The 15,615-nt window shown below is 41.9% G+C and overlaps 1 protein-coding gene and 1 long non-coding RNA gene across 6 annotated transcripts in view; one reads left to right on the top strand and one right to left on the bottom strand.

The window, feature by feature from the left end:
• Nfia (nuclear factor I A) overlaps nucleotides 1-15,615 on the bottom strand; it is a 321,691-nt gene that overhangs the window by 300,783 nt on the left and 5,293 nt on the right. For 3 of the 5 annotated variants that reach the window (XM_029476038.1, XM_021161211.2, XM_029476039.1), the window contains exons 1-2: nucleotides 15,238-15,597; nucleotides 9,578-10,109 (exon numbers count right to left, since the gene is read on the bottom strand). In XM_029476038.1, coding sequence (XP_029331898.1) covers nucleotides 9,578-10,109; nucleotides 15,238-15,264 — 559 coding nt within the window. In that variant the 5' untranslated portion in view covers nucleotides 15,265-15,597. Of the gene's footprint in view, nucleotides 1-9,577; nucleotides 10,110-15,237; nucleotides 15,598-15,615 lie in introns of those variants that run through there. The other 2 variants (XM_029476037.1, XM_029476036.1) reach the window with 1 other exon arrangement.
• The window catches only part of LOC110292289, a 218,763-nt gene continuing 217,473 nt past the window's right edge, over nucleotides 14,326-15,615 (top strand). Inside the window, exon 1 of the long non-coding RNA XR_003836433.1 lies at nucleotides 14,326-14,737. This is a non-coding gene — a long non-coding RNA (uncharacterized LOC110292289). The remainder of the gene's footprint in view (nucleotides 14,738-15,615) is intronic.

Below are 15,615 nucleotides of genomic sequence, written 5' to 3'. Positions count from 1 at the left end.
TACTTTTTGTTCAGAAGGGTGATGGTAGTAATTTTCAAAGGTACATTAAGAATGAATTCTAATAAAAAACAATCCTTGTCACTTATTGATAGTTCATAAAAGCCCTGCAATGACTGTCTTTGCTTACAGACACACATGGCATGCCTGTCGCACAGCATGGGAACTACGATAGAAAACAGAAACCTCTCTACCATTTACAACAAGAGAAGGGAGGCCACTGACTAAATGAATCCAGCAGCAATTTCAGGAACTCACTACTCTTATAGGATACACACCCACGCAAAAGTCCTTGTCGCAGTCCTACAAAGACACAAGCATTGTTCCTGCAAACAACTTGGCGGCCAGATTCTCACCTAGAATCCTTGGTCACACACTTTAATCTTAATCCTTGGTCACACACTTTAATCTTAAGTAAGACAATATTGCAAACAGACTCTTGAGTCCATCATTTCAAAAATCTTAAAAAACATTGCTATTAGAAATGAAACCCATTAGCATATGACAGACATGATGACCAAGCGCTCAGTCCTAGTATTCAGGAGGCTGAGACAGGCTGATCTGAGTTCCAGGCTAGCCTAGTCTACACAGCCAGTTCCAGGCTAGCCTAGTCTACACAGTCAGTTCCAGGACAGCACAAGCAAACCTTGTCTCAATAAATAAATAAATAAATAAAATAAAATTTAAAAAATTAAAAAATGTTTTAAAAACCCCAAACCCCCAAAACCAGAAACAAAACAAATACAAAAAGTAACAAACAAACAAAAAAAACAAATAAAAGCATCAGCATAAAGGATATCTGTGATGTTTAATGCTAATGTGCTATTTATACAGATCCCACACAATGGTGCAATAGGGAGCTGCAGAGGTAACGTGCAGACACAACATACCTTATATTCTATAGCAAACTTTGATGGGATCCTACCCCACACTCATTTAGAGTGTTCCACAGTGGCATAAAGAAGGGCGCCAGGTCACTTCAGCTCATCTGTCCTGTCTATGTCCCTCTTTTAAACTGGCTTCTTCTGCAATAAACACTTTCCTAAAACTTGGTGAGAGTTTGCCACCTTAAGGCTTTTATGTCAGCTCCTTTGCATGTCAATAGAAGATGTGAGAGTGACACTATAGAATCCTGCCTGTATAAAAATCACTCTGTGCAGGAGCTTACACTTAGGTAAGTAATCCCTTTAAGATTAAAATATACATCACTGTAAATGCCTCCAGCAGGAAAAGACACCCACACATCAACATAGGTGAGGTGGCTTCGAATTTATGATATTAAGAAATTTGTCTCTGATTTTGAAAAGATAGTAAATACTGACACTGTAATTCTACTGTCCCTGTTATTTGCCAGCAAATACCATTTCCCTGGGAATATGTGGATATTCCCATCCAGAACAAGCTGTGTGATTTACTGTACTTTCTACAATAGCATGATGGTAATATGCTACCCAGCCCTGGGCTAGCAAGACTGCAGAACAGAATAAAGTCACCCAGACAACAGCATCAAGAACAGCAGCCTAGCATGGCAAGTGCTTCAGTTTCACAGAATTTTTTAAATAGCCCCCTCCTCTTTTTCTTGACCTTTTGAGAGAGGACCTAGTTCTATTACCCAAGCTAGCAAACCTCCTGCCTCAGCCTAAAGAATGCAGAGATAACAGGAGTGATTTTTCCATACCCAGCCTAGTAATTATCTTTTTAATTTATAGAGTATTTCAAGATAGGCATGATGACACACACTTTTAATCCCACCACTTGGGAGTCAGAGGCAGGCAGATCTCTGTGCCTTCAGCCTTGCCTAAATCAATAAATCCTAGGGCAGTTGGGGCTACACAGTGAGACCCTGTCTCATAGAAAAATAAGTGATATTTCTGTTTTATTTAATAAAGGTTCAAGTTAGTAGCTGATTTAAATACACCTTAGAAGAATTAATACGTTCAAAAAAAAAACCAATGTGTTTTAAATTGTAGTGGTGGGTCTTTTTATTCTATTTACAGTGGTAAAATTCGCATTGTGTGGGTTTTAGGTTTTACACTGCAGTCATTAAGAACTAATCTTGGCTAGGCATGGCATTACATGCCTTTAATCCCTGGGTCTACAGAATGAGTTCCAGGATAGCCAGGGCTACACAGAGAAACCTGTCTCAAAAAAAAAAAAGTGTTCTCTGAGCCTGAAGAAAAAAACTTGTATAAATTTCAAAAATTAAATAAGGGCATTAAAATCAATCATCTGTTTTCATATTTTTCTATTTTAATTTTTAAAAATTAAAGTAATAAAATTCCTCTTATGGAACATGATTTTTGCTTTCTTTTATATTATTGACATAAAACCAAAGGCAAATTTCAAAGCAAAACAATTTTTTTAATTTTAAAATTAAAGCATTAGAGGTTTAAAATATTATTCCCTGTACATATATAAGTATGTCAAATTTGCATATATGTGTTAAAATTAATTTTTAGGTAATATTTGGTTTAATATTCAATGTCATCTGAAAGTATCTAGAACTCATTAATCTAAATGTATCTTTAAAAAAATTATTTTAAACCTGTTTAAAAAACACATGTATTCACATCACCATTCTAAAAGAGACTTATTTCTTAATAAGTCACTCCAGAATTTTGACCCTAACTCTGACAGGAGACCATTTTTCTCCTAACTAACTTAGTCTCTTCGATGGCTAAGACTTGAACTGTTGAGGGAATTATCTCCATGAAAAGGTTTAGCTTTTGACAGTCCTGCTGTGTGACACTGCTTACATGGAGCCTGTTGTTTACACAAGCTATGAAGATGGTCTAAGGTGGGTTTAGATGGCTTTTAAAACAATAATTTTTGACTCGGCAGACCTGCCTGGATGTGACTCTGCAGGCTGCTCTTGTGAGTTTTATTACTTAGGATGCCAATGAGAGGAAAGAGTTAAAGGGTGAAAGAAGGAGGGAAGGAAAAGAAAAGAAAGAGCGCGTGGAGTGTTGGGAGTAGTCTGAGGTAGCCTAGCAATGTGAGGATGCGCCGCACTGGAAAAATAAAATGAAGTTTAAAAGAGCAAGCTGAGTATAGTGAACTCAGTATAGTGTCTGCTGTGGCTCAGACATGCCAAGCTGTCCCTTTCCTTTGGGCTCCGTACCTGTACTCCCAGTTGATGTGGATTTCAAAGATCTATCACCAGGTTAGGTGTTTGAAAGATATAAAAAGATGTAAAAGTCAATGTAAACTTCTCAAAGATGTTCAAGTAATTCTACTCCAATGCATAGTCACCATGGCCTTCCTAATCATTGCTGGGTTAGCAACGTGTTACACAGTTCAAAGAAGACCAAGAAGTGGCAAGGCACATAGACCAGAAGGGCTTCTTTTCTTTTGTGTGTGTGTCTTCTGTAGTTTCTTTTGCAAACAGAACAGCAAGCATGTTTTCTGCTGTAGAGTTGCTGCCTTTACCATTTGCCAGACTTATCACTCTGCCTCCAAACCCATGTTTATTTAACTAGAACAGTGTTGGGAGGACTAATTCCATTAGCTAAAACACTGCAGTAACCATAACAAAAAGTGAATGTGTTCTCCAATATGGGGTGTGGGGGACAAAAGGGGAAACGTCACTTCTATTTAAGTAGAAGTGAGAAAATCCTGTCGAGCTCCGAGACATCAGAGTCTGGATCTATAATGTGTGGGCTGCCATTACATCGGTGGGGGGGGGGGGGAGAGAGAGAGAGAGAGAGAGAGAGATCCTCAGAGTGGCCAGCCCGCACTGTGAGTTGTTGCATGATGCAAATCAGCAGACACCAGAAACATGTCTACAGTACCCTTGCCACGCTCTGACTCCTAGAGACTCTAACTGGAAGCTTAAATTCCAGAAGTCTTTGAAAACATTGCTTTCTGAAGTTTTGAACTGAACCTTCTGAAGCTACAAGTAGCAGTTGTGTCTCAAACTAATTATACAAAAGAAAAAAAGTAGCTTTATGCATGATAGACTTCTCCACTTGACATCCCCCTGCCTGAGATCCTTTACCGTGGCTGCATAGGCCAAAACTCCTTCAGAGTGCATGCACTTGCAATTCAGTCTATGGTTTCACATTTCCCTCAACAATGCATGCCTGTTTATACGTACTTTTCCCCCTCCACCTGCCTTCCTTTTCTTCTCCCCCATCCCACAGGGTTTACAATTTATAATATTTTTAAATGTAAGTTCTCACCTCTAAAATAATGATAGAGAAATTACTGAAGGAATGGTACAAAATCAGATTTTAGCATACTCGCATGTTTTCCCTTCCCTTGTCATCCTCAGTGTTGTTTCAACAAGCTATATTGACATTTAGGAGTGGTTGCTTCTGTGAGAGATTTAAAAACCCGACAGGCTGTTCTGTATCCTCTGGAAGCAGCTCCAGGCCCTAACCCAGTCCTACTGTGTACAGCACTGACCACAACAAAAGCTGTGGTTTCTCCCACACTAGCCTTAAATAGGTTTAAATTAATGCTATTCATCACAGGGTGGGAAGGAAGACAGGCAAACCATGCCAATAGCATTGGGAAACTTTCTAACCAACACAGTCAAACCTCTTAGCCATAAACAAGCTGACCTCCATTCAAAGGCTTCCTCCCAACCAACTTTGCTCCCTGTTCCTGTGCAAGCGCTGCCTTTGAACTTCCATCTTTTTTACTATGTCCTAAGCATCGGATTTTGTTACTACATTCAAGGAAAAGGATATTGTTACTATTCTCAGGTTACTGCAGAGCCCACTTAAAGCTCTAAAAGTCATATTTAATCTCAAGTTTGCTAGTTGCTAAAACTACCTTTATGTAATTAAGAGATAAAACTGTACACATGTATCAATAATTTACCATGTATTCATAAAAAAAATTTGCCACGAATTTGGCTTAAGATCAGGATTGGACTTTGGGATACAAGACAAATCTCTCTTAATTTTAAGTATCTTCATATATTAATTCGTCTTATCCCTTCATTTTCAAACATACTCTATCATCACAAATCACAGAAACTATGTGCACAAGTTTCTGCAGGGAGTTAAGCTTCTTAAGAAGTTTAATTATATATGTACAGCCTTAGTCTTGGATATAAACACATATTCACATCACATATACATATATACTTGCCAGCAGAACATGCTGAATATGTTAGAAATACAAACCCCCCTCTAACAAATGTGCTAAGTCACCTAAAAGACAGTGCATTGTAAAAATTAATTTGACATAGAATCATAAAATATAACAAAATAATATGACTTGTTTTTAATGTTTAAAATTATTTTCTATGCACTATAACCTTATGTGTAATTATTCCACACTTAAAATAGCATCTTTTGAATACTACTGAAATCATTGCTACTGCTTAAGGAGCACCCTGGGTACAGTCTGGGTGTGCACACATGCACACAAAGCACACACTCACAGGCACTCCCCATCTTACACCTGCTCTCAAGCAGTAGGAAGTGAATTCTCAGTCTGTCAACATAACCATCTGGTCTATCTGCATATCATGGCTTTCTCTAGTACTAGATGAAGGAATGGCAGTCACGAGGCCAAACTAAAACCAACATGCACCTGAATGGGAATAGCTCCTCTTTTGGCTGACATGGAAACACATGGCTCATCACAGGCAGACTAGCATAGTTCCAACTTAAAATGAGTGTTACTGAGAGCAGAAGCAGAGGAACAATTCGGTACAGGGGATGAAGTGATGAGTAATCCTGTCCTGTAGGTTACAGGATGGGTACCAAGCTGCTGGGACATTCAAAGAGCTCTTCCTGTGAAGGCGGAAACATAACAACCAACCAGTAGCCACTGTACTGAAAGGTTCTACTGCAGAAGCGTTCACTTTCCACCTTAAAACTCACACGTACTCTTCCACCACCATTGGTCCCTTTGTCGTTGGCTAATTAGCAGTTGGAGGAATTTGCTGACAATTTCGGACACTTAATCTTTCCAAGTGGATTTTTAAGAGAGCTAAAATATACTTGCAATTTTAGAAACGTCCTCACCTTTAAAAAGTGACAGTGGCTCAGTGGGCTTCAGCTTTGGGCCACTGCCACCCACAAATTAGTAAGGGCCTCTGTCGAAGTAAACATAATTCCATGTGTTTAACTGTAAAGATTACCTCAGAGCTGCTTCTCTACCCCACATCAGGTAGCATCAGACATAAACAGCGATTACCTCTTTATGTCATAAATAAAGTGATCTGCCTCTGTCCGAGAAAGAAATCCGTTTAAAACTCCAACCACTAAGCAAAATTTCACTAACTTAACAGGATCCTTACAATATGATTACATTTCCAGAGTTATATAGGAACAGTTTCAAAAAAGAAAAGAGAGAGAGAGAGAAAGAAAGGAAGGAAGGGAAGAAAGAAAAAACTCTCCAGAAAGTTCTCGGTTGAGTGCCTACTAACGAACAAAGGTTAACTTTATCTAAAAGGTCAAATGCCTGGTGGCTAAGGTTATGACCTTAACAACTTAAATTGTGACCTTGCCACGTGCCGGGTATATTGTAGATTCTGATACAGATCATCTGGTAAAGGCTGGTCATAAATTAGCTTTACTGTTACACGCCCACAAAGAAAACCATTTGCCATGATGCCATAATACCACCAAGTCGTCATACGATACATGGGAAAGACAATGCAAACAGAGACCAAATTAAAGACATAAAATGGTTTTGTTATTTTATAGACTGAACAAGATGAAAGTCTCGGGCTCATGGAATCACTTGCTTTCACTTGACTTCTTACTGTATATCTGCCACAAAAGTCACACAGTTCTAATACCACCAGATTTAGGGATTTAGTCAACATATTGGCTTTTATTATCTCTAAGTCTTAAGAAAAAAAATCACTCCGCTTTTAACAAATATTTGATTATGCATTTGCTTCCAGTATTCACATTTTAATGTTTTCACCAAAATTAAAAAAATTAAAAAAAAAAACAGCCAGGGCATGAAGTTATAATCAATGTGCATATTTTAAAAGGGAAAAAAAAATCTCAATTTGGTGGCTATGTAGAGGAGAGGAGGCATTCTGGAAGGAAAAAAGAACATTTTCAAAGAAATGAAAATAAAAATGCATTACAGGTGCAAAGGCCACAATGGTTTTGGCATAGAGTGGGCAGTGCGCTTCAGAGTCTCTGCTTCTTGCCAGTCCTGGCAAGTTCTCAAAACTTTTAAGGAGGTAAAAACATTGTTTGGTGTTTACAAATCTTCAGCACTGTAACAGATGCTTGTCAAGGCAGCTGAGCATAGGTTGACCGATCTACCTCATTGGCAGCGTCTCTTCTACAAATAAGAGATCTCAGAATGTCTTAAGTCAGATTTGAAATATATTCGGATGAAAGGCCTTTACTACTTTCTTTTTGTAAGGCCCCTGTTGCCGGCACACGGGCAGCCATTGCTGTGGTGCTCTGGAAACCAATGGCCAGGCATTTGGCTGGTATTCAGGAGGGATTCTGGGATACATGAGGAGCACCAAACCGAAGGAAGTCTGATCCATGTAGCTGTCAATAAATCTTTCATAAGCTGTAAGAATGCGAACCGTCCTAAGCAACCTCCCAAATGGCATTACGGCAGCATCCTTCCTTCGGGCATCGTACCAGCTAAGCAACTGGGTTAGCTTAAGGAAGTATCCGCACAGTAATGACCCACCAACAGAGAAAGGCGAACTGGAGAATGGCAAGAGCGAGACTCTTAAATGTCTTTAAAGATAGTTTCCCTGAGATTCTCAGAGAAATGCTTAACTTAAAAGCTCAGAGTGGGTCTTACTCAAACTGACAGAAACTTCACAGACATTTAGTTCTTTTCTGTAGGAAGTATACAGACACACACACACACATACACACACCCATGCTACATCAATCGTTGGCACTCTCAAATTTCTAAGTTGCCCAATTAGAATATCCACTATTATTAATAAAGTCTTCTCTTAAATAGGTAAAGATAAACACCCAATGTAAAGAGTAAGCTGAGAAAGCACTGGGAACATCTATAACCTTTGCACCCTCAGGCTCTTAGCACATACAAATAATGGGGAAAAGACAGAAAACCTTTAACTTTGCTTTTATATAGACAAGAAAAATGAGCAGCAAGGTTAAGGAGGGTTAAGGAAAGGCCACTTGCTCCTGTCTAGGAGTTCTGCTGCCTAGAACTGGCTAAAGCAACAGGCAGGCCTTATGACCAAGTATACATTTTCAAAAGCCCAAATATTTGAAACATTTTCCAAGCACATCCTCGGAAATACACATCTAGACCCTGCCAACACAACACAAATGATGATGTGACATGCTTGCAAAGTCAGTTTCCCCAGTTTCCTAAGTAAGGACATATGGGTAACCAAGGTTCTCTTTCTAAATCATACATTGAAAAAAAAAAAACAAAAACAGAGAGTGGAATGTTAGCCGATTTCCTTGAAAGTTAATTTATTTTTTACGATTTTAAGAATCTTTTGCAAAATAGTGCCGACTTTGCAGGTGGTACCTTTTTCTTTTCATGGGGCGGGGGGAAGTGTGTGTCTGAGTGTGTATGTGTATTCATGATAAAGAGAGAGAAACAGGGGCAGAGACCCACAGAGAGAGAGAGACAGAGAGACAAAGAGCGCCCCTAAAATGAATCACTGGTTGGATTCCACAACTTTCTTTCTCCCATCTGGCTTAAGCAACTGCCATGCAGGCAATCTAGCAAGACTGATATGTACATATAAAAAGTCAACAAGTTACACAAGACCTGAGCTTTCACGTAACACAATGAGCCTTTGTCTAAAACAAGACGAAAAGAACAAAGTGAAGCTGCACCATTTCACCCAGCTCGCAACAGTTGACTCCTGAACGCTCTTCCAAATTCTGAAGCATGCTCCGGAAAAGACAGGTCTCAAAATCAATAGTGAATCCCTCAACATAGGTCGATGGATCAATTACCGATAGCGACTTCTCAAGGCATTCAGACAGGCTATGCCAGCTGGTCACATTTAATATTAACCCCTCTGTCACTTGCTTAGAATTTAGTTGATTGGTTTCCCTCAGCCATTTGAAAGAACACTGAGAGTTCCAACATACGAAGCTGCTAAGCTTGTATATTAATGTGATTAGCCTTCTTTCATAAGCGACCAGCATTTTGATAGTAACCTTACCTCCAACTTCTTACTTGGCAGAGGTTGCAAGAGGCCTCAGAAGGTTGAAAACAGTCCCAACAGAAAAGCAGCTAACAACAACCTAAATGTATTCTAATAAGATCACAATCCAGTTTAAAACCTACTCTGGATTACGAGGGTCATCATGAGTTTCTTATCATGACTTGAAAAAAAATGTGACCACAATGTTTCATCCATTGAATTTCCAAGACCTCTGACAGCCTTACTTACCATATGTGACCTGAGTGGGAATTCTGAGAGCTTTGCTTTTGTACCTGAATGAGGGTGGCACCTCAGACAGGGGCAGCAGGTTATTCAAGCTGTTTTAAACTCTGGTTTACCTCTGAAACCTCACTGGCCGGATGCCCTAGGTTTGTGATATGAGGAGGTCGGGAATGGTTCAGCGTTCACAGAGGCCATCAGAAGAGACACACACAAGAAAGCAGAAGGGGTTCTTCCCAGTACACTTACCTGCTGCATGTACAAAGTATGCCAAATATAAATCGAGTTCCTTTACAGAAACCCCTATGTGATGGGGCTGGACACAGAGCCCTGGATTAGAGCACTGTGGACTCTTTACAAGGCGCTCGCCATCAGTACTTTCCAGCGGAATACCTTTGAACAAGATCACCATGACGAGGTCCAACCTCCATACTTTATCTGCCTGGCGGAGGCAGTCAATTCTCCGCATCTTGCCTTTCTGATCAGGGTTGGAAAGAACACAGCATGGAGGTTTTTTCCCTGTAACTGTAAGAACAAAATCCTCTCGGTACTCGGGTCGGATATCTTTCCGTAACTTGGCCAGAAGTCGGGAAGCCCACTTCTGCTTGACCTCAGGCTTTTCGCTTAGCAGTTCATCCTTCACAGCCCTCTCCTCTTCTTTCGACATGCGCTTCTCATGTTTTTTGAAGTATTTCCGCTTTCGGGCCTGCAGGTTGAACCATGTGTAGGCGAAGGCGCGGACATGGGGCAGAAGTGCTTCAATGAAAGGATGAAACTCATCCTATGGAAGAGAATAGAGGCAAAAATACGAATACGGCCAACACAAAATGAGACAACTCGCCTCTGGGACTTGCCCTAAAGAAATACCTCATTTCAGATGAAATGTGGTCCAAGTATTACATTACCTTTAAAACCATACTTAAAATCCCTCAGGGCAACCAGGGGAAGGGGAATCTACTATCGGCACCATTGCCTATGATCTGAAAGAAGAAAGTTACTAAGCCTTTTTAAACATTTGGGTTCATTCTGTTGTGCGGCCTACTTCCCAAATCCTTTCCACAGCAAGCACAGTGCATCTAAACCTTTATAAAAATATATACTTTTAACCCTATTTCAAGGAGGCCATATCTAATTTTGTCCCAGCCTTGACCTCACCATTTGTAGTACAGCCAGGGCCTGGCCGCCAGATTGGCAAATCCTAAACACTCAGGTGCCAGTCAATGTTTATGGTCATCTAGGAGTAAGACCCATCCCTACCCTCAATGAAAACAAAGGCTTCCCCTCTGAAGAGTCCATGTAGGCTCTGATCTGCCGCTTACATATTTTAGTAATATCTTAATTATGTTTCTGAATATTACAGTTACAGATAATTTACCAAAAAAAATATGTCAAGTCTCTACAGAAAAGAAGGGAAGATTTGGTATTTGTTTGGCTAAAATAAAAGACTCATGCCCAAGAAATCATCACTAAACTATGGGAAGAGAACAAAAAAAAGGGGGGGGGCACCAAACAAAGCAAATCTCCATGCTCGGGAGTAAACAGGGTGCCTCACCGTGACTGTACTCTTGCCACTGAGCACATTTAGTGTGCTGACAGGACTGTGGGAAGCCCTCAGAAGCACTCAGCCCTACAAAACACATCGCCTTGCTTTTAAAAATAATATCTCAGTTTTATCCCCCATCAGCAAAGAGTAGACTCAAGGAAAACCTTTACAGAGTTCTTTTAAAATCAGATAGTTTGAAGAGAAAATTGAATTTAAAACATTTGAATATTTTGCTACACGATTTTCTTTAAAAATACGTGACTTTTATATTGATGCTGGCTGGAAAATTCAAGTATAAAAATGAAAAAAAAAAGTTAAAACAGTAACGTTCACAAATGCTCGGAGAGAACACCCAACTCTTGACTAACCAGAACACACCAATTTTAAATAACAGCTTTCTGCCACAAATGCCCCTCGAGATAAATTATTTACTTTCCAATAAATGAAGATAAGGAAACTAGAGGAACATTTGGTGACTTCTTAAGAAGAGTTAAGGTGGACAAATATAAAATATATTTTTATGTTTGTTATAGCAATCTGCATATATACATCATTGAGATACAAGAAACTGTAATACCAAGGGCAGTACTACTACTAAAAAAATTACTAAAATTTTAAACATTCAAATATAAGCTGTAGGTAATATATTTTCATAGTTTAACCTGTTAATTATTTTTACAAATTTTAACCAAGACTGTAAACATTACACATAGCAGGGTTCTTTAAAGTAAGTGTATAATAATATAATGAATATTTAATTGTTATAATAATTGGCCTTTTCCCTCTTTCTGCACAAATTTTAGGCTCCATGGCTCAAGCTCATTTTTGAAACTTGGTCTTTTTCAAAATAAGGATAAAAAAAAAAAGTAGTAGTAGTGAGCTTTGGTTAACATGTGTGCATTCTTCAAGTTGGGAAAAAAAGAACAAAATACAAGAATTATATTATTCTTTACCATAAACCATTAGCATTTTTAAACTGTGTGATGTTTGAGAATCTTTCTTCCTTTGGAAGAAAAGTCGCAGTTTATCCGCTAAGGTGCATGCCAAACCACAAAGCTTTAAACATTACTAAATTCTGAGCTCATCCTTGAAATGTCCTAAAACACATAAACTTTATGTATTTCATATTGACTGACATCCAGATGTATACAGGATATACTAGAGACCGTGACTCTGGCAATATGGAAAGAATCCCTGGAGTCGACCTTAAACTACACAGTGAGCCTCCTCCAAAAGCAGGCTTTCATTTTGAAGACTCAGCTCCATTTTATAATGCAAATAGCTCCCAATAATATAGCACAGATATGTGCTAAGGCTTTACCTTATTAACGATAATAAACACGCTAAATAAACATTTGTGGCTATTAGCCCAAAGATACTCCCAAAATACTTCTTAAAAACTGCAAACTGTATCAGCTCACGCTCAGAAGCATTGCGTTCACCTGCCAACCAAATGCCCATAATATCTCTTCAAAAAAAAAAAAAAAACAAAAACAAAAAAACCTGAGAATAAGGTCAGCTGGTCATCATGGGCAGTCTATGTCCCCAGTTTTGCATCAGAGGTATTTACAATATATTATGCCCCAAAGGTTCCTAGGATGCAAATAAAAGAACACAGCATTTTATGTAAGTTTACTCACATGACCATTATACTTAGACAACTTATTAACAGAAATATCTCCCCAAACATCCAAACTTTTTAAAAAAGAAGAAAAATTATAGGAAATGTCCAAGGAAAGCATAAATGATTCAGGGGGGGTGGGGAGTATGTCCTCACAGATCATGTTGCTGAACAAAACACCATAAACTGTGTCATATTTTAAAATTATTGAAGAGAAAAAAAGTAATATTTTACATACATAGCTGGCGAGACTGTTACAGACCACCAGTAAAAAATAGACCTGTGGACCTGCTTCAAGGCCGCATTACTCTGAACCAGCATCTAAAATGTGGGTCTGTTTGAAAACAGGCCAAGTTTAAGAGCCACAGAATAGTGCTAGTGCTGGAGACTACTCTTTTTTTTTCCTTTGAAAGGTTTACTCATAAATTTCTGCTGAACTGTCAGTATTTAGGCAGGTCCATGAGCTGGTTGTGATAGGCGCATCCTCAATCAAAAGAAGAGGCCTGCCAGTCTCAAGGCAAAGCCCCTTCAAAGTGCACACAAGCAGGCTGAGCTTACTCTTTCGGTTAGAGCACATTTATCACCATTCTCACTGGATCTTTTTATTTTTTAAATGAGCAATAAACGGCCCAAGTTTTTCTTTCTGAAACTGGCTCTAACGTATTATAAATATTCCAGAAAGTTAAATAAATTGTAAATCAACTTTTAAAGACCCTCTCATAAAACAAATGAGCCTTTATCCCCTGTTTATTGTACATTTTCTTCACAAACTGCTACACCAAATAAGCGTTTCTCTTAGTGGTGTGAAGGCCCAGTGAATGCGTCAATCAAAGCTGCCAAGTGTGTAGGAGGGGGAACGGGGAAGAAAAGAAAAAAAAACTTTCTTAACGTGATAATAACTCACGAGAAGCTAACTTAGTTAAATACCTGACTCTGCCTGAGGCCTGCATGGATTCACAGGTATGCTCCTGAAATACACAACCCCAGACAAGAACTTTTATCTTTTCAAATCTCGCTCGGAAGACAAGGCTGTGACCAGGAGGGTCTTTCTCGCCATTGCAGCATGCTGGTCTTATCTACAAGTTCTATGTGTTGCAAACTTTTGCCAGCTAGAATTTCAGCCTTCGAATCTCAGCACTTTCACTGCAGACTATAATTCATTCAAATTATCTTACACTTTGCATCTTATCCATATGCAATTGTGAACCCTGCCAGAAGTAGTTGGAGAAGTTTCATTCCATACTTCCACAAGTTACTAAAATAGTAACTTTGGAAGTTGCGGGGGGGGGGGGTACTTTTACAATAACTAAAACAACTGCAATCCATTATTAATGTGAGGCCTAAATCCCAAACAGACCATCTCCACATAAAAGATGCATTTAAGAGTCTTCTGAGATCAAATAGCCAGTGTTATTACTGTTAGATACTGCAGTAAGAAAGGAAGTCATATGGGAAATAAATCCAGAATCTACAGCGGAGAGGGAAAGCTACTGATACGTTCAGCCTTCCAAAGTATTCCGGGTAAACCGTTAGCTCCAACTCACTGAAGGCACAGTGGTAGCAGGGTTTTGAGGGAGTCGTGAAGAAACCTTGTGCTCGAAGCATATAACTTCATGTAGGTGATTACTGGCCAGGGTGCAATGTTTTAAAGCCATATAAAGACTCGTGCTTAAAGAGAAAAATTAGCGCAAATCACTCTGACTTTATGCCTTTTAGTCAGAGAAAATAAATAATATATTCAAACGGGACCAGATCCGGAGCCGCAAAATAGCAGTGTTTCCTTGCTGCTGCTGGTGCAGACTCGACCTGGAGGGATGGGCTGGGAGGCTCGGGCAGGAGGGGCAGGCAGAGGGGCACCAGGCCCCACGCTGCGAGTGGGGCTGCAGGGAAAGTTGCCGGGTCCTGCTGGCTGAGCCGCCCGGGGCTTGCCTAGGCGGCGGCGGCGGTGGGGCAGCCGACTCGGGCCCTAGCCGCCGCTCGCCCTCGAGCCGGAGTCCCACTCCGCCCGCAGCGGCCCAGCCCGGCCCGACCCACGGCCTCGGCGGCTCTGTGGCCTGTGCGGCGTGGGCTCGCCCGACCCCGAAACTTTCGCCTGGGGGTCGCCGGCAGGAGGCAAGGACAGCAAGGTCCCGGGCCGGCGCGGGGCGTGCGTCTCCGCAGCCCACGGACGAAGGCTCGCACTGCCCGCCCGCCGCGTCCGAGGGGCGCTGCCCGGGCCCGCCCGCAAAGCTGGCACAAAACAAAAGTAAGAGTTCGGGGCGTCGGCGGGGGGCGCGGCGGCGCGGGAGGACCCCGGCAGCCAGGGCGCCCGGAGTGCAGCCGGCGTGCGGGGCTTGCGGGGCTTGCGGGGCTTGCGGGGCTCAGCCGCCCCTCCCTGGAGCGGAGGAATCGCGGGCACCGCGCTCCGCGCCGCAGCCGCCAGAGTCCAGATTGCAGCGTGTCAGGGGCTGCAGCCGCGGACACACGTGCGGGGCGCCCGCAAGCCCCGGCGGCGCTCCGCAGTCCGGCGCCCCGATATTAATTAACGCATTAATAAGAGGGCGCCATTAGCCATGTGCCCACACAAATGGCCGAGCAGGAGGAATGCACCCGCATGGAAACAAAGTTACTTTCTTAAAGCTGCAGCCCCCCCCCCCCCCCCCCCCCCCCCCCCCCCCCCGCACACGCGCGCGCACACACAGAAACACGCGCAGACACGGCTCCCGCCGAGGCACACGGCCGCCCCGCGCCCCCGCAGCTGCTTACCTGGGTGAGACAGAGCGGAGAATACATAACTGCCGGGCGGCGGGGGGTGCGTGCACGTCTGTGTGCGGGCTGGAGGTGTGCGTGAGTGTGGGTGCGAGAGGGAGAGAGAGGAGGAGAGAGCTAGGAGGGGGGGGGAGGAAAAAAAAATCAAGCCTGCTTCTTGCGTTCACATTTCCAACTCGGCTCAACTGCAGCAGCCAGCGCTCTTGCCGCTCCACGCGCTGAACTTTAACCCCGCCTAGAGTTTCCCTACACTCCACTATACTGTCTACTGTACGCGGGCGTTAAAGGCATAGCGCACCCTTTCCCGCTCCCGCGCCGGCCGGCCGGGTGCCCGCGAGCTGCCCGCGCGCCCGCCTGCGCCGCGTTCTGCACCGC

Source organism: Mus caroli, chromosome 4, assembly GCF_900094665.2.
Source record: "Mus caroli chromosome 4, CAROLI_EIJ_v1.1, whole genome shotgun sequence".
Classification (NCBI taxonomy): Eukaryota; Metazoa; Chordata; class Mammalia; order Rodentia; family Muridae; genus Mus; species Mus caroli.
Note: the sequence above shows the minus strand (reverse complement) of the source record. Positions and strands in the feature narration are given on the sequence as shown.